The sequence below is a fragment of the Phyllobates terribilis genome, unplaced genomic scaffold (genome assembly GCF_046119375.1).
Source record: "Phyllobates terribilis strain yellow unplaced genomic scaffold, ASM4611937v1 Scaffold_1__5_contigs__length_1240528914, whole genome shotgun sequence".
NCBI lineage: Eukaryota > Metazoa > Chordata > Amphibia > Anura > Dendrobatidae > Phyllobates > Phyllobates terribilis.
Window position 1 is genome coordinate 318,871,409 of NW_027362761.1, and position 25,237 is coordinate 318,896,645.

Below are 25,237 nucleotides of genomic sequence, written 5' to 3' on the forward strand. Positions count from 1 at the left end.
CATGGCGTCCGCTATCGATTCCAGCCAAATTTCCATTCCAAAAGTTAAATGGCGCTCCTTACCTTCCAAGCCATGCCGTGCGCCCAAACAGTGGTTTTGCACCACATATGGGATATCAGCGTGCTCAGGAGAAATTGCACAACACATTTTGGGGTCCATTTTTTCTGACTACCCTTGTGAAAATTAAAAATTTGAGGCTAAAGTAGCAGTTTTGTGTTAAAAATGTGTTTTTTTATTTTCACACTTCAACATTATAAAATTCTGTGAAGCCCCTGGGGGTTCAAGGTGCTCACCACACATCTAGATAAGTTCCTTGAGGGGTCTAGTTTCCAACATGGGGTCATTTGTTGGGGGTTTCCTCTGTTTAGGCACCTCAGGGGCTCTCCAAATGCAACATGGCGTCCGCTATCGATTCCAGCCAAATTTCCATTCCAAAAGTCAAATGGCGCTCCTTACCTTCCGAGCCATGCCGTGCGCCCAAACAGTGGTTTTGCCCCACATATGGGGTATCAGCGTGCTCAGGAGAAATTGCACAACACATTTTGGAGTCCATTTTTTCTGGCTGCCCTTGTGAAAATTAAAAATTTGAGGTTAAAGTAGCAGTTTTGTGAAAAAAAGTTAAATGTTCATTGTTTTCTTCCACATTCCAAAAATTCCTGTGAAGCACCTGAAGGGTTAATAAACTTCTTGAATGTGGTTTTGAGCACCTTGAGGGGTGCAGTTTTTAGAATGGTATCACTTTTGGGTATTTTCTGTCATAAAGGCTCCTCAAAGTCACTTCAAATAAGATGTGGTCCCTAAAAAAATGTTTTTGTAAATTTTGTTGTAAAAATGAGAAATCACTGGTCAACTTTTAACCCTTATAGCTTCCTAACAAAAAAAAATTTTGGTTCCAAAATTGTGCTGATGTGAAGTAGACATGTGGGAAATGTTATTTATTAACTCTTTTGTGTGACATATCTCTCTGATTTAAGGGCATGAAAATTCAAAGTTTGAAAATTGCAACATTTTAAAAATTTTCGCCAAATTTCCGATTTTTTCACAAATAAACGCAAGTTATATCGAAGAAATTTTACCATAATCATGAAGTACAATATGTCACGAAAAAACAATCTCAGAATCAGGGGAATCCGTTGAAGCGTTTCAGAGTAATTACCTCATAAAGTGACAGTGGTCAGAATTGAAAAAATTGGCATGGTCACGAAGGTAAAAACAAGCTCTGGTGCGAAGTGGTTAAATCACTCCCGTGTGCATGATTTGCGACTGTTTGACAGCTTTATTACATGTGAGGAATGCAAAAGAAACCATCATTCCTCACATGTATTAAAGCTGTCAAACAGTCGCAAATCATGCACACGGGAGTGATTTAAACATAACACCGAGCTGCTGTAACTAATCGGTGCTCGCCGGAGCATACTCGGCGAAAGGGTTAACAGAACATACTCGCTCAACACTACTTTTAACCACTTGGCGTCCTTGGAAACCTGAAACAGATGAAACAAGCTCAAGAGCCTGAACAGCAAGTCATTTTTACATATAAATGCAGATGTTCATTCTTTTGAGTGTTTTCTGGACACTTCTTCAAGTGGGTTGTTAAAAGATGGTAATGTATTGAAAATCTAGAAATACCCCTGAAATGCGTTTTGTAACTTCATTTTTAACATATTTAGGAATTTTAAACTAGACATTTTTGAGAAAATTGCTATAATAGCCTGTTAGTCAGGGTGGGTTCACACGAGAGTATAAAAATCGTTCAGAGTTTCATCCAGAAAACTCAGATGATTTTTTCTGACTTATCATCTGCGTGCAATATATTTTATATGTCTTTTTTTTGCAGTAAGAACAATAAATAATTGACATGACCGTTTACTGTTTTCAATGTTACAGAACTGCAATGTGTTCATAAAAAATGGATGTTACACTGTGTCTCCATATGGCATCCAATTTTTTTTGCACACCTATAGACTTGAATGGATGTCTCGTCCGATTTACAGAAGAAACCAGTGCCATTTTTTCCACACGTAGATTTGGCCAATGAAAAAAAAAAATCACTCATCTGCAATGCCCCATTGAACAACATTGGTCCTTGTGCAATCGTTTTTCTTCCACGGCACTCGGACCAAAAATACAGTTGTGTGAATGAGCCCTATGGGTCTGAATTCAGTCCACACAACTTTGTCTCTGTGGTTATGCACATGGCTGTATAATGGATCCATGTGGTGGGGAACTTTAAAATAAATCTGTCAGTCAATTCATGCTGCCCAAACTGCAGCCTGCATTAATCAGAACCTGGTTGCACTATTGAAGCCAGGTATATTTTTCTCTGTTCTTTCAGAGAAAATATGGTTAGAAGATTTGGCTTTTTCTGGTGCCGCTACAGATGATGGACAGGTCTCTAGCTCGTATGAAAAAAAGGGAGAGACCTTTCAATCACAGGCATCAATGGCTGGAGGCGAAGTAGGACTAGTCTGATCTCTGGTTACGGTCATCAGCTGGATCCTCTAACTATACCTTCTCAGAAACACAGGAGCGTTTACGAGAAAAATGTATCTGTCTGCATTCATGGAACAAGGCACTGATTCATCATTCTCGTGGTTTGGGCAGCATGAATCACAGGACGTTTCCTTTATAAGGCCACAGCCCCACTATCAGTATTTGGTCAGTATTTTTTCTCAGGAGTGGGTGATAAATGCAGAATTGGTGACTTGTTTCTATTCTACCTTTTCTCTGATTGTTCCTCACCTGGTTTTGTCTCCCACTCCTGAGAAAAAATACTGACCAAATACTGATAGTGGGGCCGTGACCTAATGGTCGGATGGATACATATGGCATCCATAAGAAAAAATAAATTATGAAATGCCCCGGATGGCTTATTACAGTACTATTGCCTTTAGGGTATGTTCATACATCGCATTTGGCTGCGTTTTTTGGTGCACTTTTGCCATGAAAAATGTAGTCTTGTCCCAGTAAAGTGAATGAGATTTGTGAAATCACATGCACATGTTGCTTATTTTTTCCTTGCTGATTTGAAATAGCTTCACATCTGCAGCATGTAAATTCTGTAGAATGGGAAAAACACGCAATAAAAAGTGCATGCAAAAACTCACTTTTTTTAGGCAGCGTTTTTCCTGCCAAGAGACGTGTTTTTGATGCTGAAATGAATACAGCAAATACTTAATGTGTGCACAAAACTTTAGCATAAATACCATCACACAAGGAGCTTCCGTTTTATTTGGCAGGATATCTAGATAAGATGTAGGCCAGACTGGTATTGCCTGTGCCTGCTGCTAGCGTTACTTAACAGCTTAGAGTGGAGGAGGAGGCTATCCTGTGCCTCAGGTCCTAAAAAATATCACACTTCTAAGGAGGTTACACCCAGCGAGGGGGTGAAATCTGAAACAGCAGTAGTATATGAGTGCTTCAGGTCTATCACTGCTTCCTGGACTCATGTGAGGAGAAGACCTTCTCCTTGTGGTGGTGAGTAGTTAGGAACTTTGTGAACTATATGCTGTATATATATTCTTGGCAGTTTTGTGGCAATACTGTCCCTGAGTTCATAAGAGTAAAAATATGCATGAAGGATTGAGAATGCCGCCAGATATATCACCGAAAAGCATATACATTTTACATATATATATGAATTAAGCAGATATTTACTTCTGATTGTAGCAAGTAACAGTAGAGCTGGTCAACATGTGTGGTCTTCATGTGCTGGACAACCATTCAGTCACTTAGCATACATGTCCACAGCAATAGTAATTTCAGGTAATCTTTTATCTTGCATTGGGTAAAGCCATAGTAGGTTACTTTATAGGGATAGATGTATAGTGCAACCATTTCTGCATGTGATCTTACTGTGAGATGTGTCCAGAGTTACAAAGCTGGATATTCTGGATAACAGACTTCTTCAATGGTATTTCAAGTATGCGCTGGGAATTAGACTGGCTACAAGGTGAAACATTAGGGAAAACATAACCTCTTATGAAGAGCCATGTAAATGTTACACAACTTTACTTCAATGGGCTTTCCAATTTAATTGGTTGCATATTGCTAGAATATTACTTCATTGTCAGTGGGTGTCCACCTTTGGAACACCCACTAAGGACTTGTTCACACTACTGCATTTTCGGTCCGAATGTTGTTTAAAAAAAAAAAAAAAAAAAAGACAGCACTCAGACCAATTCAATAGGGCAGTGTAGATGAGCGCTGGGTTTTTTTTGCTTTTTTTTTCTGATTGAATCTGCGTGTGGGGAAAAAAAAAATTGCATCATGAACTAGTTTCTTCCATAAATCGGATGAGATTTGCCCATTTATGTATATAGGTGCCCCAAAAAAAAACAAAAACGAATGTCATACGGAGCCACAGTATAGCATTAATTTTTTCATCTACATTACAATTTACAACATGGGGAAACTCTAAATCGTCTTTTAAATTAATAGCTGCTGTTAATGGGCAGCATGGTGGTTCAGTGGTTGGCACTACAGCCTTGCAGCACTGGGGTCTTGGGTTCAAATCCCACCAAGGACAACATCTGCAAGGAGTTTGTATGTTCTCCCCGTGTTTGTGTGGGTTTCCTCAGGGTTCTCCGGTTTCCTCCCACACTCAAATACATACTGATAGGGAATTTGGATTGCTGTCCCCAATTGGGCTCACAATCATAATAATGTTTGTAAAGCGCTGTAGAATATGAATGCACTATACAAGCAATGCATAATAGATAAATAATGGATTGTATATGGACTGCCAAGTGAGAAAAAAAATCATCTGGATGAAGCTCAGAATGAGAAAATATATATAACATGGCCAGTGGCCACTTCATTCTCAAGATCAATGGAATGATCAGAGGTTGGCCTTTCCCTGAAGTTTAGATAAATACCATTACCTTCTGAGAACGAGAAACCTTTTAATAAGGTTTATTTAAGCAGAACCTTTAACCAAATTTTTCATGTTGAGCTGCACACATAATGTAATAGTGGCTGCTGAGTGGACAAAACATTTTTTTTGTGTTTTTATTAATTTCGCCTCTCTATTGTGCAGAAACAACGTATTTTGCACCTAATGATTTGACTTTGGTTAAGTCCAAGTTGGTGTTGGGTAGTTTTCACTGGGGGCATGTATGTCTTCTCACTGTATGATGCTGACCAATCATAAGCAGGCATCAACACTCAAAGCATAGAAGAACACTTCCCCACCATAGCTTAGAGCAGATATCTCAGTATCTGAGAAAAACAGACAGGTCTAACCTCCTGTATGAGTCAGTGTGGGGGGAAGGGGCAGTGCAAATGAATTTAGCGGTGTCACACTACAAACCCTTCCATCAGCTCTCCTGATTACTGAGCCTGTTAGTAATCACAGGCATGTCTTCTGTGCTCCAGCAACTTGTAATCGCTCTGCAGTGAGATCAGAGCAGGGTGTTATTGTATCTCACACAATATTAGTCCAGAACAGGCAGGTTACTCGTGTATGAGATGTAGTGCAGCCTCTATCTCACTGCACAACAGGCATAATTGTGATTACGGACACTTGAGCTCTCATTTCTGGACAGGCAGTTTGGGGAGAGGGGCAGTACAGCAGAGCTGACAATGCTAAAAGAGCTAATAAAAGGGCTTGAAATGTGACACGGCTAAACTCCGATGCACTGCTCTTCCCCTCCATACTGATTCATGCAGGAGGTTAGACCAGGAGATCAGGGCTGTTTCATTACATCTCACACAGAGCAACCGGCTTTAATGAGAGCCTGTTACCATGAAAATGAAGTCCAATCTGTAGGCACCATGTTATAGAGCAATAGGAGCTGAGTGGATTGGTATATTATTTTGTGAGAAAAGGCTCAGTATAACCTGTGTTTTCATCATTTAAACCTTTGCTCTTTCTGGGATTTTTGGTCCAGTCTGTGGTCCTATAAGTGATTTACAGCTTTCTTAGTAGAAGAGTGCATAGAGAAAAAGCTGTCAATCACTGATAATACCACCCACTGAAAATCCTAGACAGAGCAGAGGTTTAAATAAATAAAGCATAGGTTATACTAAATCTTTTCTCACATAACTATACATCTACTTGCCTCCCCCAGCTCTATAACATGGTGCCTGCACGTTGGACTGCAGTTTCATGGTGACAAGTTCCCTTTAAGCTATGGTTGGGACAAGTTCTTCTTCCTTTTTTTCCTTTGGGAGTTGCTGCATGCTTTATGTTCATGGAGAAGTTCATGATTCCAAGTGAAAACTTTGATAACAGCTACTTTAATTTTTAAAAGTTAATTTATTTCAGTTCTTCAATACAAAAAGTGAAACTCCTATATTATATAGTCATTACAAACAGGGTGATCTATTTCAAGTGTTTATTTTTGTTGATGATTATGGCTTGCAGCCAATGAAAACACAAAAGTCATTATCTCAGTAAATTAGAATACTTTATAACAGCTTGAAAAATGTTTTTAAAATCTGAAATGTTGGCCTACTGACATGTATGTTCAGTAAATGCACTCAATACTTGGTCGGGCTCCTTTTGCATCAATGTGGCGTGGCATGGAGGCGATCAGCCTGTGGCACTGCTGATGTGTTATGGAAGCCCAGGTTGCTTTGATGGCAGCCTTCAGCTTGTCTGCATTGTTGGGTCTGGGGTCTCATCTTCCGCTTGACAATACCCCATAGATTCTCTATTGACCAATCAACCACAGTGATACTGTTGTTTTTAAACCAGGTATTGGTACTTTTGGCAGTGTGGACAGGTGCCAAGTCCTGCTGGAGAATGAAATTTCCATCTCGAAAAAGCTTGTCGGCAGAGGGAAACATGAAGTGCTCTAAAATTTCCTGGTAGACGGCTGAACTGACTTTGGTCTTGAGAAAACACAGTGGACCTACACCAGCAGATGACATGGCTCCCCAAACCATCACTGATTGTGGAAACTTCACACTAGACCTCAAGCAGCTTGGATTGTGGCCTCTCCACTCTTCCTCCAGACTCTGGGACCTTGATTTCCAAATTAAATGCAAAATTTACTTTATCTGAAAACAACACCTTGGACCACTGAGCATCAGTCCCAGGTCTTTTTCTTCTTGGCCCAGGTAAGACGCTTCTGGCGTTGTCTATTGGTCATGAGTGGCTTGACACAAGGAATGTGACACTTGTAGCCCATGTCCTGGATATGTCTGTGTGTGGTGGCTCTTGAAGCAATGACTCCAGCAGCAGTCCACTCCTTGTGAATCTCCCCCAAATTTTTGAATGGCCTTTTCTTAACAAACCTTTCAAGGCTGTGGTTATCCCGGTTGCTTGTGCACCTTTTTCTACCACACTTTTTCCTTGCACTCCACTTTCCATTAATATGCTTGGATACAGCACTCTGTGAACAGCCAACTTCTTTAGTAATGACTTTTTATGGCTCACCCTCCTTGTGGAGTGTGTCAATGACTGCCTTCTGGACATCTGTCAAGTCAGCAGTCTTCCCCATGATTGTGGAGCCTACTGAAACAGAATAAGGGACCTTTTTTAAACGCTTAGGAAGCCTTTGCAGGTGTTTTTGTTCATTATTCTAATTTACTGGGATAGTGACTTTTGTGTTTTCATTCGCTGTAAGCCATAATCATCAACATTAACAGAAATAAACACGTGAAATAGATCACTGTTTGTAATGACTCTATATAATATAAGTTTCACATTTTGTATTGAAGAACTGAAATAAATGAACATTTTGATGATATTCTAATTTTGTGAGAAGCGCCTATATGTGCATATATATTCAGTTGTAAATGGTACCGGTACGTCCTGAGACTGAAGTGGATGGTTCCTTGCTGGGCCGAGTCTCAAATAATCAGAAACGCTGACTGGAATCCCTTAGAGAATGCTGTTCTCTCGAATGCAGGGCTTTTCTAAGTTCTTAGAAATGTAGCCTAGCCCAAGATGCTGTGTTCTTAGTTGTCCTCATCAAGTCGGCTCATGTCAAGCCGAATAATGCGTCCCAGAGTCGCACCGCTCTATCCAGACCTTTTTACAATGATGCTTAACTGTCCTTGAACTCCCTACCAACAGCCACCAACTGCCATACCCCAGCGCTGCAACTCTGGCCTCTCTGCTGCCCTCCACTGGCCAGATCATATGACCTCACAAATCTCCAGCAATACATTAAACAGTGATTAACCCTTACACACTGCACTGACCAGTCCTGCTCAATCTGCTGATAGCATGACCACAAAAGTGACTGAGATCTTAAATGCTAAAAAGCTCTATTTTGGTTTCATCTGTCCACAGAACATTTTCCCAGAAGGATTGTGGTTTGTCAAGGTACTCTTAGGCAAAGATCAGTTGTTCCTTTTTATGTCTCTTCTTCAGCAATGGTTTCTTCCTTGGCGTTCGCCCATAAAGCTCTGCTTGGTTTAGTGTACGGCGTATGGTACTTTGAAACCATGATCCCAGACTGTTCCAAGTTGGCCTTCAGATCTTTGGATGTTTGACATGGTGTTTTTTCCACCATTCGCACCAACCTTCGAAGACCTCACATGTCAATTTTCCTCTTTTCCCCCACGTCAAGGGAGGTTCTTGACTGTTCAATGCTTGGCAAACTTCTTAATAACATTGTGCACTGTTGAAGCTGGGATACCAAGGTCTTTGGAGATGGCTTTATACCCTTTTGGAAGTCTTGTGCTTGCTAATAATAGCAGTTCTGATGTCTTCATACAGTTCCTTTGTCTTCACCATTGTAACAAAGGAATAGGGCATACCATGTGGTTCTTTAAAACACTGAAGTCCTCATTCATTGGCTAATTCATGTCATACGGGCACAGACCATTAATCACAGGAGAATCTCTTTTGTGATTTACCACAGGCGAGTCAAAATGTGTTTCCATACTAAATTAATGTAAAGGGTACCAATACAAGTGACACAGCAAGCTTTAGATTTTTTTTTTCCATTTTTTTTTTGGTTTTCAATTGTTTATAATTTGCTCTTTTGTATTTAACACGAGTTCTCTATACAACAAAACTGTTTCACTTGATTCATTTTTTTTCAGGAGATATTCCCCATTATGTACTTAAACTTCATGGGTGAAGCAGGACTGTATGAATCCTGTGGCTGTTTCTGAATACTGTAACTTCAGGCATGCGCAGTGGATCTTTGCCTACATGCTGGTTCATTCGGTCACTGTGCATGCCTGAAGCCACAGTATTCAGAAGCAGCAATGGGACTCAAAGTTCAGAGAGGAAAATGTAAGGATGGCTCAAAGATCTCAGCCAAGCCCAGAGGTCATGCTATCGGCAGATGGAGTATGACTGGTCAGTGTGTGCTGTATGCCTTACAGACTAGTCTAGACCAGACCTTGACAAAGTGCGGCCCATAGACCACATCCAGCCCTGTGGACCGAGACAGTCGAAGGGTTGAAAAACAGTGGCCCATGGGCCACACCATGCCCTCCCCAGTTTTTCATCCATCCGCCACCATTGCCTGCTATTCCTGCTCTCTACTTCTTCTGGATGCAAACAGCAGTGAATACATTGGTGAAGGACTGCAGCGCCGACTCATTCTTCCACTAATCTGCATGTGAGCCGTAATTTAATCGCATCAGCGCTGGACTGTGGAGAGTCAGTGCATAGGAGAGAGCAGAGCGCTGGGGGGGAAAAGGGAGCGAGGGGAGTGTGATCTTGGCTCAGGATTCAGACCCCACCAATCTGCTTGCAATTAAGTGCGTTTCAAATAAAAATTAAAAAAAGTGATAAAGGTTTGGTAACTATTTAACAACTACATTGTTCTTCCTTTTAATCTACTGCTTTTTGGAAAAATACATTTGTTTTGACATCCCTAGTATTTGTATAAGTAAAGAAGCTGCAATATTTGTGATATTGTTCCTCCATTTCTTCTGTTTGTAGACTTGCTCAGGTGACATTACAATTCATTTCAAATAAAATGCAACAAGACATGAAGGAACAGAGGATGTTGAGCTTTGTCCAGGAGAATTCAGAGCGTGGAAACCCCCAGAGTGTAGTGGACACCATAGATAAATTCTGCAGAGATGTAGAATGGGCCATGAATGTAGGAGATGAAAAAGGTGACAGCCCAGAATTGACTGCAAATCCTGCTGTTTTCCTCTAATGTTCACTTTTTGCTTGATTAACATACAATATTACCTGTTGGCAAAGCATCACTGTGCTCTATTGTATTACACTGCAGTAGTAGAAAGGCGATTAGTGATGAGCAAGCGTGCTCATTTAACCCTTTAACTGATCATGCTCGGGTGCTTTCCGAGTAGCTTCGGTGTGCTCGTATATTATGTTCGAGTCCCTGCGTCTGCTTCAACACATGTGAGGATTCCTAACAAACAAGCAATCCCTGCATGTGTTGATACTGTCTAACAGCTGTAAATCATGCAGGGACTCGAACATAATATACGAGCACACCGAAGATACTCGGAAAGCACCCGAGCTTGCTCGATGAAAGGGTTAAACGAGCATGCTCGCTCATCACTATTAGGAAACTTTGTTGCAGATTTTCTAAATTTTTATAGAAAAAAATACTGCTGCATATAGTGGTATTTTTTTTTCCAATGAAAATGGACACCTTACTGACCTGATGGGTCTATGGGGTCACTTGTGAGCCACTGGTGTCTGTCATGCATTACAGTATTATATGAATAGAAGTCATAACACAGGTGTGAGGTAGAGCTTAAATCTTGCACAAGATATATTAATATTGAGATTCTGATTTGACTATTATCCTAAGTCATATTGCAAGACTTGTTAAAAGGTCGATTGTGGCTTCCAATAGGTGGCGCTATAGAGTTCAAGTGCTCTTTTTCTCTGAAGAAGCAATTTGCGCACAAAATATAGTGATTGTGAATTCTACTACTGTGTGCACGAGTTGCAATAAAATCAGGTGTTTGTTTGCTTGAGCTTCCCCTTAGGCCTCATGCACACTATAATTTCACAGAATTGCTCTACACACGACTAGCATATACTGTATTGCCTCCATGAAGGACCAAACTTACTCCTACTATTGATAAATTGTATGTTTCTGGGAGAAAATATCTGTTTTTTTTTTAAAGAGAAACAAGAGCTATATTTGGATACTCGGCATGAGACAATTAGACCTTTATAATGGCCATCATAATGTCACGCCAGGTGTGGGAAAGACTAGTGCGACACAGAGGGAAAAGGGAAAGGGAGCCCAGACACTAGGGGAAGTGGAGACCTCCTAGTCTGATCTGGCGTCACCCTGTCTCAACTACCGTCCCTATATTGGCTCTTCTCCAATCGCCGCACGCGTGCCTCGCCCTACTCTCCCTGGCGTATGGCTACTGCTAGAGATGGGAGGAGATGAGCACTAGTCAACCTCCGCTAAACTCTATAGACAACAAGGGTAGGGAAAATGGGGAAAACGGCTTAGCTTTAGATGAACTCCAAATAAGCACATGGCCTCAAGCTCCAGTGAGGATGAAGTGAAGCTTAGCAGGAGCAGTACAAGTAGAAATGAGTATAACCAGCTACTCCCTCTGACACACCAGGTATATATACACCCAGGGCCGAGAGCTAATTAGCAAGAGAGAGAGAGCTGCTCGGTCCTAAAGACGGCCTCTTATCTAAGCAGCTGTCTGCAATGCCAAACGTAGAGATCTCCTGCAACCCACTGCAGGGCGACTGTCCGTCACCTCTGACACACCCGTGACACATAATTCAGATGTCACTATCTAAGGCTAAGTTCACATGGCTGCAAAGTTCTTGTGATCGTACCCTAACCTTAAAGAAGTAGTCCACTGCTTTTTCATTAATGCCCTATCTGCTATCCCAGCACCCCCGTTGATCAGCTGTTATCAGTACCAGCCAGAAGTACTTACTTGCGGAGCTGGCCATCTACCTGTAGTGGCCGCCACAGGGTACTACACATCCGCCTTCTATTGAATTGAATAGCTGATCGGCGGGGATGCCGGGTGCGGGACCTCAGTCGATCAAATGTTGATGGATAGGGCTTCAATTGAAGAGTAGTGGACAACTTCTTTAATGATTTCTCCAGATTTTTCAACATTTTCAATTCTCGTCAGACTGTCTTCTAAATAATGTTTTTGTTTTCTCTTTTTTTTTGTATTTACACTAAATTTTGACTATGATATTGCTTTTCTATGGCTATTCTACTTGTACTTGAATATATTCAATAGATGCGCCATTTGATTAGTGGCAATATTACGTCATGTAAGGATAACATTTGTATAGAACATCTATTATTACCCTTTATTGAGGATCTGACGCCAGATTTAACAATACAAACTGCATATATTAGCCCCAATGATGCTGGTATACTTGCTTTCCATTTCATTGCCTGATAATAAAATTACCATTTTAAGTTCAGCTGCAGCTTTAATTGGAATGTTATACAGCAAAAGGTACTTGGATTTTTTAAGCCACGTTCACACATTCATTATTTGGTCAGTATTTTACATCCGTATTTGTTCCACTCCTGATTTTGGTTTACAATCAGAGGAAAAGTATAATAGAAACACGTCACCACTTCTGGATTTATCACCCACTCCTGGTTTTTGGCTTACAAACACTGATGTAAAATACTGACCGAATACTTAATGTGTGAACGTGGCCTTAAAGTAAGTACACCAACCTCTTCAGATCTAAGCGATTTATTTAATAATGTATGAATTTTGCATTGAGATCTGCTGGCAGATCCATTTTAAAAAGTAATTTGCATTCACTGTTTTTCTTGACTAAATTGTTTAGAGGTTTGCAGTCACCCCATGTGTCCACCATTAATTATAGAATATGTAATATATTTTCCATCTCCAGGCTTGATTGTTGATGAAGTAGTAAAAGAAAGAGACCCTTCGGTAATACTGGAGCTGGGCACATATTGTGGATATTCTGCTACCCGGATAGCTCGCTTGCTGCGGCCTGAAGCGCGCCTGTTTAGCATAGAACTGAACCCAGTTCATGCAGCGGTAGCAAAGCAGATGGTTGCATTTGCTGGATTACAGAATCAGGTAGATATGTTGGCTGGTATGAAGCGTTTGTAAGGCTGTATTCACACACAGTGGTCATTCTGCATCTATAAACTGCTGCAGCCCTGTGCCGCTGTGGTTTTCCTGCACAATCACTTAATCTTGCAGGAAACCAGTGGTTTCACCTGACACCAGTCGTAATGGCCATGTGGTTTTACAGGATGAAATTGCTTTTTCTCTGCAAGATAAGTGAGTGTCTGTCCACAAAATCATTTGTTTCATTGTAAAAATAATTACAATTTATGGATCTCTAATGTTTGCTTCTTTCAGTATTCATTCCAAGTGTGGAAGGAATGATTGTCAGGACTCCTTGTTTTTTGTTTTGTCCAGGTGAAAGTCCTTGAAGGCGACACAGGAGCGATTATCCCCCAACTTAAGGAGAAATATAATGTGGATACTGTGGACTTCGTGTTTCTAGATCACGCAAAGGAGCAATACACCCCTGACACCAAACTGCTGGAGGTAAATATCTGAAAGGTAACCGCCACATTTTCAACAATCTTCCAGACGTGCAGTAGTTATTAAGGCTTCACCTATTGTGGACACATATTTAATATGGATCCAAAAGAGCCGGCTCTTTTTGGTGAGCAGAACCAGGAGAGCCAAATCACTAAAAAGAGCCGGACTGTCCATCACTAAATAAGACTTTGGATCCGAACAAGGTGTCAGTTTATTCAGCTTCCTGTGACTTTTGTGCCCATTGTTATGATAGGCTACAAGCACTAAGAAAAGACAGGAGATCTGTCCCTACAATAGAACTAAGCTAGATCCCTACGATGTAACGGGGAACCTGATCCTGCGATCAGACCCGCTAAAGTCCTCAGCTAGTCTGAACGAAGACCTATAGATGTGAGGGAGGGATCCCTACAAGAACTAGGGACTGGGATAAAGTTGGACACCTCCTAGCAGAAATTGTAGCAGTAAAAAGACAAACACACAACATAGAACATAAAGATCAAAAAGACCTAGCTAAACTGACTGAGAAAGGATACAAAGCACCTGGCTAGCTTAAGAGTAGAAATTGCAATGAAGTCCAGCATGGCCAGAAGGGCGGAGCAGGATTAAATAGGCAAAAAGGTCAGAAAAACCTAACAGGAGAGTTCTAACACCCATATTGATGGCTTAGGAGGGTTGATCCTACTGACGTAGCAGTAGCCGAAGATCCATGGTTACGACAACTAGCTGTCACTATATCAGTGGTCGTAACCACGGACACCTAAGGTCCTGCACATGAGGAAAGAGATATAGTGAATCAGAAGAACTATAATACACTTCTAATTGGAGGTATTTGCTATTATTATTACACCTACCACATATTGGGATAGGATCTTGCAGATGGAAATGCCCCTTTTAAAGCACCATTCCAGAGTTTTTTGTTTTTTTTTTCTTTTTTCAGCGCTGGAGTGGCGCTTTAAATGTAAGCCCCTTTCATATACTCGCCCTCTGGCGTCTTCACCGTTTTACAGCACCGCTCCGGTCCCCGTGCAGCTTCTGAATGGCCGGAAGTCAGAAGTTACATCATAAGCTCTTAATTCCATTCTATAAGAGCCGAAATGAGGCTCTCATAAACTTGTATTGAAAAGTGACCTCCGCGCCACTCCATGAAACACTCAAGCTGATTCGCAGGTCCCTTTTCGCCAGAGACTGCAACACTGGAAAACGATGGTGGCAGCAGGTGTGTGTAAGACAGGGGGCAGGTGAATTACATTTAAAGTGCCACTCCAGTGGTGCTTTAGGCTGTGTGCCCACGTAGCGTTTTTCAAGCGTTTATGCTGCGGAATTTCTGCAGCGGAAACGCTTGTAAAACACTAGGTAATCCGCACCCCATGGTCCCCAAGGGGATTCCGCATGTTCTATGCACATGCTGCGGATTTTTCCGCAGCGTTTATGCTGCGTACAAAAATCCGCAGCATGTCATTTAATTTTGCGGAAGTGCAGCGGAACTCCCGCCATTGACTTGCATTGAGACGCACAGAAACCGCGACTGTACATTTTTACAAGCGGCTTCTATGTGCGGATGGTACCCAGTTCTGGAGGAGAGGAGACTCTCATCCAGACCTGGGTACCATTGTACCTGTAAAAAAAGAATAAAATAACAAAGTTTATACTCGCCTGTCCGGCGTCTTCTCTCTGAATGCCCGCAGCGCTGAAGGACCTTCGGTGACGTCAGTCATGTGACCGCAGGCCCTTCACCGCTCTGTCTCGCGATATGCCGGCAGCCGGGAACCAGACAGGAACGAGCGCTGCTGCACACACCGGGGCCTCGGGGGTAAGTATAGCTTTATTTGTTTTAATTTTTACGGTTCACACTGTATAAATCCATGCCGTTTGCATGGATTTATACAGTGTGACCTAGTTGTCAAGCACTTTCCAAGTGATGCTATCGCCTGGAAAGTGCTTGTCAATCTGCATGCGGAAACGCATGTGGATCCGCATGTATTCTGCAGGAAAAACGCATGCACAATCTGCATGCGTTTTTTTTCTGCCAGGGAGATGCAGAAATGCTGCAGAAATTTTCTGCTTCATTTCTGCATCGTGGGCACATAGCCTTAACTTGTGAAATGCATAACACTCTATAATTGCATTTCACTTCTCTGCTATAATATATGTAAGAATTATTGTATAAATGTCAGGCCCAGGCACTATTTTCTATGGCCTTTTGAACATTTTTCATATTTTGGTTCAGGCATTGTAGCAATGTACTGTCTTTCTCCTTCTGTAGGAATGTCGCTTGCTGAAAGAAGGCTTCGTATTGCTGGCTGATAATGTTGTCTATCCTGGAAATCCAGAATTTTCCCCTTCTCCCATGACAGCACCACCTGAGAGAGGGTATCCGCCCACCAAGGACAGGAACCTACTGAATAAAAAGGCGGTACCTCTCCTCCGCATCAGTTTTTTTTGGTTCCTGTCCCTGATGGGAGCCTCACCAGGTGGTACCTCACGTACCTGGATTATGGACGGTGCGGCCTGGAGGCCGTGGAAGCAGCAGATGGTCCCTGTTCCCAGCCCGTCTGGCTGCTGCCCGGGTCTGCGTGTGGGGAGGAGGTGCTGTTTTCCTTTGGATGCCTCCCCGCGTGCGCCGGGGCCTGCGCCTCGCAAAGATGAACTGAGCGCGCCGGCCGGCAGGTCTTCCGGGCTGCGCACGTGGGGGTCGCGTCGCACCCTGTGACGGAGCGCGCCGGAAGTCCGGGCTGCGCACGCGCGGGGTGCTGACGGGCCCTATCACGGAGTGCGCCGGAAACCGGGTCTGCGCATGCGCGGGTGGGAAGCTGTCATCCCGCTGCAAGCGCGCCGGGTGCCGCTGGTCTGCGCACGCGCAGAGGCAGGTGGATCTGCGGGTAGCGCGCCAGCTGGCTAAAATTAAAAAAAAAAAAAAAGAAAAAGAGAGATGAGCATGCTGCCGGAAGGGGAGGAGCCTAAAGGAGGTGGAGCCCTACTGCTTTTAAGGATGGGGAGCAATCAGGATGGCGGTGTCTGCATCCCCGCCATGATGAATGAGGAACCGCAGTCACCTGGGCAGCAGCTGTCACCGCCACAGGAAGTACAGCAGCAGCCACAGCCATCAGAGCAGCGCAAGCAGCTCAAACAAATGGAACGGGAATCTTCCCATCGACAAAGTCACAGCAGTGAGGGGCGTACGAGTTCCGGCAAGACTGGTCAGAAAAGACTTCGTCAGTCCGCCTCCGCCAGATGGGAGCCCTCATGTGAACGGCAACCACCGCCTCCGGTACCCTAGTCTGAACGGCAGTGTGGTGAGTGATCTTCGTGAAAGTCTCACCTTGAATAATGTGCTCTTTTCTCTTTCTCTTTCTCTTTCTCTTTCTCTTTCTCTTTCTCTTTCTCTTTCTCTTTCTCTTTCTCTTTCTCTTTCTCTTTCTCTTTCTCTTTCTCTTTCTCTTTCTCTTTCTCTTCTTGGGGCAGGAGGCGAAGAAGTGTAGTGCTAAAAATAAAAACAGGGAGTGTGCTTTATGCAAAATCAGTCTTCCCACCTCCTATGCCAAAAACCTTTGCTCAGACTGTATTCAGAAAACCATTGCAGAGGAGTCCCCCAAGTTTTCTTTAGAATTAAAGGATCTAATCCAGACAGAGGTCAGAGAGTCTTGAAGAGGCTTAACCTCACTCAAAAAGAAGAAGCGAAAACTAGTTTCTTCAGAATCAGAGGAATCAGTGGAGTCCCGTTTTACGAGAGAACTGCCTTCCTCCTCTAATCACTCCTCATCGTCATCGGAGTCTTCGGATGATAATGGGGGGGGCAGACCTTGTTTTTCGGTTGATAATACTGAGAGACTAGTTAAAGCCGTCAGAGGGACTATGGGTATTACCGATACCAAAGTGCCCAGAACAGTCCAGGATGTTATGTTCGGGGGCTTAGACCAAAGGAGGAGACGCTCATTCCCGGTCAATGACAGGATTAAATCTCTGATAGAAAGGGAATGGAAGAAACCGGAGAGGAAGGGTCAGCTGCCGTCATCCTCCAAGCGGAGGTACCCCTTTGAGGATGCGGCTAAATGGGACAAAACCCCTAAGATTGACGTGGCCATTTCAAAATCTTCAAAAAAATCCACTCTGCCCTTGGAGGATTTAGGAGCCTTAAAAGACCCGCTGGATAAAAAAGCGGAGTCCTTCCTTAAGCAAACCTGGGAGTCGTCAGCAGGGGCCCTTAAACCGGCAGTAGCAGCGACTTGCACTGCTAGATCTATGATGATCTGGCTTCAACAATTGGAAGACCAGATCAGGAGGAATGTGTCCAGGGAGAAAATTCTATCAGACCTTCCTCTTGTGCAGGGAGCGGCTGCATTCCTGGCAGATGCATCGGCAGATTCAGTTAGGCTGGCTGCCTGGTCTGCAAACCTCTCTAATGCAGCCCGTAGGGCGCTATGGCTCAAGAGCTGGCCAGGAGATGTGCAGTCAAAGTCTAAACTGTGCTCAATCCCTTGTGAGGGGGACTTCTTGTTCGGCAAAGGTCTAGATGACATCCTAGATAAAGCCGCAGACAAAAAACATGGATTTCCCACGGTGTCTGGTTCCCGATTTAACAGTTCCTTTCGGAAGAGAAAATACAGCCGCAGTAAAGCTCCCAGAGACCAAGGTAGCTGGAAAGAAGTTCAAGAGCAGGCCCAAGAACACTGTCAAAATATCAGCCCCCAGAGGTTTAGCGGAACAGATAGCCTTACAGCAGGAAGTTCTCTCTCTGCTCAGGAAAGGAGTTCTGGTGGAAACACCTGCACCCGAGCAAGGAAGAGGATTCTATTCGACCCTCTTCCTAATAAAGAAGCCGGACGGCTCCTTCAGGACCATTGCGAACTTAAAGAGACTGAACGACCATTTAATCTACAGGCCTTTCAAGATGGAAACAATAAAATCAGCCATAAAGATGTTATTTCCGGACTGTTTTATGTGCGTCCTCGATCTGAAGGACGCCTACTACCACGTCCCGATTTTGCCAGATCATCAACAGTTTCTAAGAGTAGCTGTACAATTCGGCAGGCACGTAAGGCATTTTCAGTTCGCAGCTCTTCCCTTTGGCATTTCCATGGCGCCGAGAGTCTTCACAAAAATCATTCTGGAGGTCACAGCGCACTTGAGGGAAAGAGATATTTTAGTCATCCCTTATCTGGACGACTTCTTAGTAGTGGGCAGATCAAGTCAACTCTGTGCTCTAGCCCTGGCGGACGTCATGGCCAGTCTAAGACGCCTAGGTTGGCTGTTAAATCTGGAGAAGTCAAGGCTGGAACCAAGAGGGTTCAGTCTTTCCTGGGTCTCATTCTGGACTCGGAAAACCAAACCTGTCTTCTGCCAGAGGAAAAGAAACTGAAGATCAGATCCCTAACATCTCAGATTGTCAGCAATCCGACCATCACCCTGAGGAGTGCAATGTCTCTGTTGGGTACAATGACGTCTTGCATTCCGGCGGTTCAGTGGGCCCAGCACCATTCCAGATATCTTCAACAGGAGATTCTGGCAGCGGACAGGCGGCTCAAAGGTCGCCTGAATGGGAAAATATCTCTTCCAGATGTTGTGATCAACTCCCTGGACTGGTGGACATCTCCGGTCAACCTATCTTTGGGGGTTCCTTGGACCTTCCAGGTGTCGGATACAATTACAACAGACGCAAGTGCGGAAGGTTGGGGAGCTCACCTAAGGGATCGTTCTGTACAAGGCCTCTGGTCGGACAGCGAGACAAGCCTCTCTTCCAACATGAAAGAGCTGTTGGCAGCCAGAAACGCGCTAAAAGAATTCAGTTCTGTTCTTCAGGGTCCTCACGTCAGGATAATGTCAGACAACAGATCAACAGTCGCCTACATCAATCATCAGGGGGGTACCAGGTCTCTCCCTCTGATGTTAATAGCGGATCAGCTCTTCAGGTTTGCCGAGAGTCGGCTGGTTACGCTCTCGGCACTGCATATAAAAGGGGAAGAGAACATAAAGGCCGATTTCTTGAGTCGTCACATCTTGAAACAAGGAGAGTGGGAGTTGAATCCAGCCGTTTTTCAGCAGATTGTGGATCGGTGGGGACAGCCCCAGATAGATCTGTTTGCAAACAGACACAATCGGAAGACCCAAACCTTTTGCTCCCTGAATCCAAAAGAGGGGGCGTTTGCGGTGGACGCGCTGCAGATTCAGTGGGATTTCACTCTAGCTTATGCCTTTCCCCCTTTAGTACTGATCCCTACTATCCTGAGGAAGATCCGAGAGGAACGGGCGAGGGTTATATTGATCGCCCCGTTCTGGCCCAAGAGACCATGGTTCACTTGGATGAAGAGAATGTCCCAAGCAGATCCATGGGTTCTTCCGGACATCCCGGATCTCCTCAGGCAGGGCCCAGTCTGTCATCCCCAAAGAGCGGGCCTGCATTTGACGGCTTGGATTTTGAGAGGTCGCTATTGACGCAAAGGGGGTTTTCTCCAGATCTTGTTACTACCCTTCTAGCAAGTAGAAAGCCGATAACAACTAGAATCTATGGTAGAACCTGGGCTAAGTTCTTGTCTACCTCGGGTCAGTCTGCCAAAGGGAGGGTTCTTATTGAGGCCATACTAGAATTCCTCCAGAAGGGGTTAAACATGGGACTAGCCACCAGTACTCTTAAGGTACAGGTATCGGCTCTGGGTGCACTGTATAATTATGACTTGGCAGCAAATAGATGGATCATTAGATTTATTAAAGCCTGTCATAGATCCAGACCTATTCCTGTTCCAAGAATGCCTCCTTGGGACCTTAATTTAGTTCTGGAAGCATTAACCAAACCTCCCTTCGAGCCCTTTAGAGAAGGTTTCAGAAAAAATCTTAACTTTAAAGACTGCGCTATTGGTGGCCCTGACATCAGCTCGTAGACTTACACGCACTATCCGTTAACCATCCATTCACTCAAGTATGTATGGATAGAGTAATCTTAAGACCAGACCCGGCCTATCTTCCAAAGGTAGCCTCCAAGTTCCATAGGACGCAAGTAATCACTCTCCCTTCCTTCTATCCTAATCCTAGGGATTCTGAGGAATATAAGCTTCACACCTTAGATGTTAGGAGGGTGTTAGTCCAGTATTTGGAAGTGACAAAAGCCTGGAGAAAGAGTGACGCTTTATTTATATCCTTTCAGGGGGCTAGGAAAGGACTTAAGGTTACAAGGGGGACCATAGCTAGATGGGTCAGGGATACTATTACCTTAGCCTACTCTTCTAGCAATCTGCCGGTTCCTGAGAACCTGAAGGCCCATTCCACCAGAGCGGTAGCTGCTTCCTGGGCTGAGAAGGCGGATGTGCCCATCGACATTATATGTAAGGCGGCAACTTGGTCATCCCCTGCTACATTTTACAAACATTACCGTCTTGACCTTTCCTCTTCTACTGATCTGTCCTTTGGTAGAAGGGTGTTGCAAGCGGTGATCCCTCCCTCTGGTATTTAATCTCTATAAATCTCTCAGGTGGTGCTGTCATGGGAGAAGGGGAAAAGATCCTAGTTACTTACCGGTAACGGGATTTTACAGAGCCCATGACAGCACCCTATTAATTCCCTCCCCTTTATCACTGTGGTGTGCACTTTTTTAAGGTGTTTAGTACATATGTTGAGGTGGTGGTTATGTATTAACCTGTCTTCGGAGGCCCTCTCATGCTCTGAAACAAAAAACTGATGCGGAGGAGAGGTACCGCCTTTTTATTCAGTAGGTTCCTGTCCTTGGTGGGCGGATACCCTCTCTCAGGTGGTGCTGTCATGGGCTCTGTAAAATCCCGTTACCGGTAAGTAACTAGGATCTTTCTTGAGTATGTTAGAACTTGTGGCCGGTACGACTGCACCAATTATCCCTCTCATGTCCAATACATGAATAAGGACGATGCACTGGAGAAGGCTGTTTTTAAAGGCTACTTGTAAATCAAGGAATTTATTACTTGAAGATGATGCCATGGAGGTTTATTAATGTTATTAAAACTGACTTTTTTTCTGCACTGTCACCGTATTGCATTAATTTTTATACATCAGCAGTGAATAAAATTTACAAAAAAAAAGTTTCTCATGTTGTTAATGGCTATGTATCCGTAAAGATCTGACACTATATGGTTGATCCGTACGGGTTGATTTATTTATTTTTGAATGAACACACAGCCTTTTAGTATCATACCAAATAGGGAAGAGACTAGTGCATACTGCAATTTTTTTTTTTTTTTATGATTGACATTTGTTCCATGTAAACAGTCATTTGAACAGCCCAATTGAATAACATTGGTCTTAATGCTGTCAGGTTTTCCCAGATATCAGCAGACCAAAAATGGTTGTTGTGTGAACACAGCCTTATGCACTTATGCAGAATATAATATATATATATATTATACAGTACAGACCTAAAGTTTGGACACGCCTTCTCATTTAAAGATTTTTCTGTATTTTCATGACTATGAAAATTGTACATTCACACTGAAGGCATCAAAACTATGAATTAACACATGTGGAATTATATACTTAACAAAAAAGTGTGAAACAACTGAAAATATGTCTTATATTCTAGGTTCTTCAAAGTAACCACCTTTTGCTTTGATAACTGCTTTGCACACTCTTGGCATTCTCTTGATGAGCTTCAAGAGGTAGGTGGACAGAAAATAATAACCCCCTCTATAACCTTATTACACTGTCTGTCCACCTACTTTTGGACCTGTGTGTGTGTGTGTGTGTGTGTGTGTGTGTGTGTGTGTGTGTGTGTGTGTGTGTGTGTAATAAAAAAAAATATATATTTTTTTTTTTTCAAAAGGTTACATACACTATATTAAAAAAAAAACACATATGCATGTTTTTCTCAATATATTACATGAAGTCAGAATAAACCTTTCCTGCTTTAGGTCAATTAGGATTACAATAATTTTTAATATTTGTCGAATGCCAGAATAATGAGAGAGAGAATGGTTTTAAGGCATTTTTATTACTTACTTCATAGTCAAAAGTTTACATACATTTCATTAGTATTTGGTACCATTGCCCTAAAACTGAATGACTTGGGTCAAATGTTGTGTATATCCTTCCACAAGCTTCTCACAATAGTTGGTCGGAATTTGGGCCCATTCCTCCTGACAAAACTGGTGTAACTGATCCAGGTTTGTAGGTCACCTTGCTCGCACTTGTCTTTTCAGCTTTGCCCATAAATTTTCAATAGGACTGAGATCAGGGCTTTGTGATGGCCACTCCAAAACATTGACTTTGTTATCCTTAAGCCACTTTGTTACAATTTTGGCAGTATGCTGCGGGTCATTGTCCATTTGGAAGACCCATTTCAGCCAGGAAGTTAAAGCTTGGCTGGATGTCTTGAGATGTTGCTTCAGTTGTTCTTTTCTCATGATACCATCTATTTTGTGAAGTACACCAGTCCCTCCTGCAGCAAAACAACCCCACAACATGATGCTGCCATCTGCGTGTTTCACAGCTGGGATGGTGTTCTTAAGCTTCCAAGCTTCTCCCTTTTTCCTCATTATGCCCAAAAAGTTCAATTTTAGTTTCATCAGACCACAGGACATGTGTGACATGCAGAAGTAGTGCTGTTGCTTTAAAAGCATTCAGCAACTATTAGAAGTAACACAAGCATGGGAGACAGGAAGTGTTGTGCTCCAAAAGCATCCAGCAACTAGAGGGGTTAACACAGTCACAGGAGAAAGGGAGTGTTTAAGCAGAGCCCCAGGGGGATTGTGGGGGAAGTTGTTTACTGTCTGGAGCCCAAGAGAAAGGTGTGTGTGACTCGCCCCCTGGGCCTAGTGTGGACGTGTGTGTGGATACCCGGAGCCGGGTCTCTGGGGGTTGTAGAATCCGTGGCGGTGACCCGGTCCCGTGGCTCAGGGTGGTCAGGCCGATGGCGGTATTTTGTGGGGGTTTTAGGTTAATTGTCCGACTACGACACCCGTGGATTGCGGTCAGCGCGTACCGCCGCTGCAAGGCAGTCCGCTGAGAGCCGGTGTGGTGTGTGCAGCTAAATGGGATAACTCCCCACGGGAAGAGTATGGCCTCAGGGCAGGGAATGTGAATGATGGGAGTGATGGTGCGAGCGTCCCAGCACTAGTAGTGCTGGCGCGGTGATGAAGCACAGAGATGTGGGATTGCAGTTCAAAAGCTTTACTCACAGTTCTTTATATTCCAAATCACTTTTGGTACCGATGTTGACTGCCCAAGCCGTGCTGCGTCCACCAGGCAAGGGACTCGGTCACCCCCTAGGCAATTCCAGAGTGTGGCACAGGACTCCCTTCGATTCTTTTCTCTGGCTGTGCCCCACCAGTGACACTACTTTTGTCCAGCTGCCTCGGGCCTTCTCTTGGGATGTTGGATGTCCACTTCCCTGACCCTATGTGGTATGCCTTTCTAGTAGGTGTAGTGAGGGGTCACACCAAGATGTGATCACGACCGCTGGTCACCCGCAATCTCCTAGGCCTTTGGGGTTCCTTCTGCCTTCGTGTCTCTGGGCCTCTCTTAGTGTTCCGTTCCTTTCTTCCTTTCCTTTCTGTTCCTCTCTGCTGGTCCTGTCCTCTCTGCTGTTTCTGGCCTTCACTCCAGGCCTGCCTCGTGGAGCTGGGCCCAGACTGAGCCACAGCTCCCTGTCAGCCCTCTCTGGCTGAACTCCTCTCCTCTTCTCCTCCTGACTGAACTAACTACCGTCCTAAGATGGTGCACACCTTGTATACCTCCCTCTCTGGGTACGAGCCCAGGTGACTTGCAACCAATGGGCTCCTACCTATGCCCAGAGACCCAACCTCTATCTGCTCCTACATCACTGGGTTTTCCTCCCCACTCCAGCCAGGGACAGATGCTGTCGTGCCTGCACTTCTGTCTAGTGGGAGCACCGTTGAGCTGTCCCTCGGAAATTGGGTGTGTGTGATGCATGCAGCTTACTGAGTCTTGGTCCACACTCCATCCTTACCCGGGAGTGGAATATCACACCTCTGGTCTGAGGTGCAATACCCCTGTAGCGGCCTAACCCTCGGGGCGCTACATTCCCCCCTGGTAAATCACAGCACGTCCTCGGGCTGGAAAAGAGTGAAAACAATTTAATACATACAAAATTTTAGAGTGCACTTGCATATAAGACATTAACTATTAACTCATTCCTTTATGGGAGGTATTCTTCTCTTTTTAACGTTACTGGTTACACTTTCATAAAACATCCTGCTAATGCCACCGGAACTCTTTTATAAAACACTATATAAAACTTTTGCATTTCTATTTTAGCAGCATATTAAACTTCTTCACATAAGACATTTTCAAGTAAAACACAATGGGTTTTTAAAAAAAAAAAAAAAAAATTCTTGAGTTCTGGCCGCGGTGCAACTTGCGACCAGGTGTTCCTTCTTCTTAAAGGTGCAACAGTCCAATTAATTTGTTCTGAGGTAGACGTTGCAGTCTTTTTATAAAACCAGTAGGGGGCGCTTTAAGAAGCGCAGCTATTTACAAGATGGCCGCTCTCAGTCCTCGGCCAGGTAGGGAAAGGGATGGCTGTTCTCAGTCCCCAGCCAGGTAAGGGATATAGGGGGTAACTTTGGCAGGTAACAGTCCACATTAGTCCCAACGGGGACCACACTTCAGTCCAGTAACAGTTCCAACATCAATTCTCATACCCTGACGGGTAACTATATACAGTTCCACTTTACCGTTTATTGGTAACGGCGTCCTCCTGATGTTCCTTGCTCCTCCGGGTAATCTTCAGGTCCGTCCAGACCCTCTGGGTACTCAGTGTCTGGGCAGTACTGCAGTTCCTCCTCGGTTAAACGGTGGACGTGGAGGGCGTACAGTCCTT

General features: G+C 43.8%; 1 protein-coding gene across 2 annotated transcripts; it reads left to right on the forward strand.

The window, feature by feature from the left end:
* Positions 1-3,332: 3,332 nt before the first annotated feature.
* LOC141259468 (catechol O-methyltransferase-like) lies at positions 3,333-21,938 on the forward strand. Of its 2 annotated transcripts, XM_073675509.1 has the most exons (6): positions 3,333-3,477; positions 9,857-10,035; positions 12,773-12,966; positions 13,315-13,446; positions 15,707-15,775; positions 21,232-21,926. In XM_073675509.1, the coding sequence occupies exons 2-6, from the start codon at positions 9,894-9,896 to the stop codon at positions 21,346-21,348; spliced, it is 654 nt and encodes a 217-aa protein (XP_073531610.1). In that variant the 5' UTR covers positions 3,333-3,477; positions 9,857-9,893; the 3' UTR covers positions 21,349-21,926. The 2 variants fall into 2 exon arrangements, with proteins under 2 accessions (XP_073531610.1, XP_073531618.1); XM_073675517.1 differs by lacking the exon at positions 3,333-3,477 and having other exon boundaries at positions 9,861-10,035; positions 21,232-21,938.
* Positions 21,939-25,237: the final 3,299 nt, after the last annotated feature.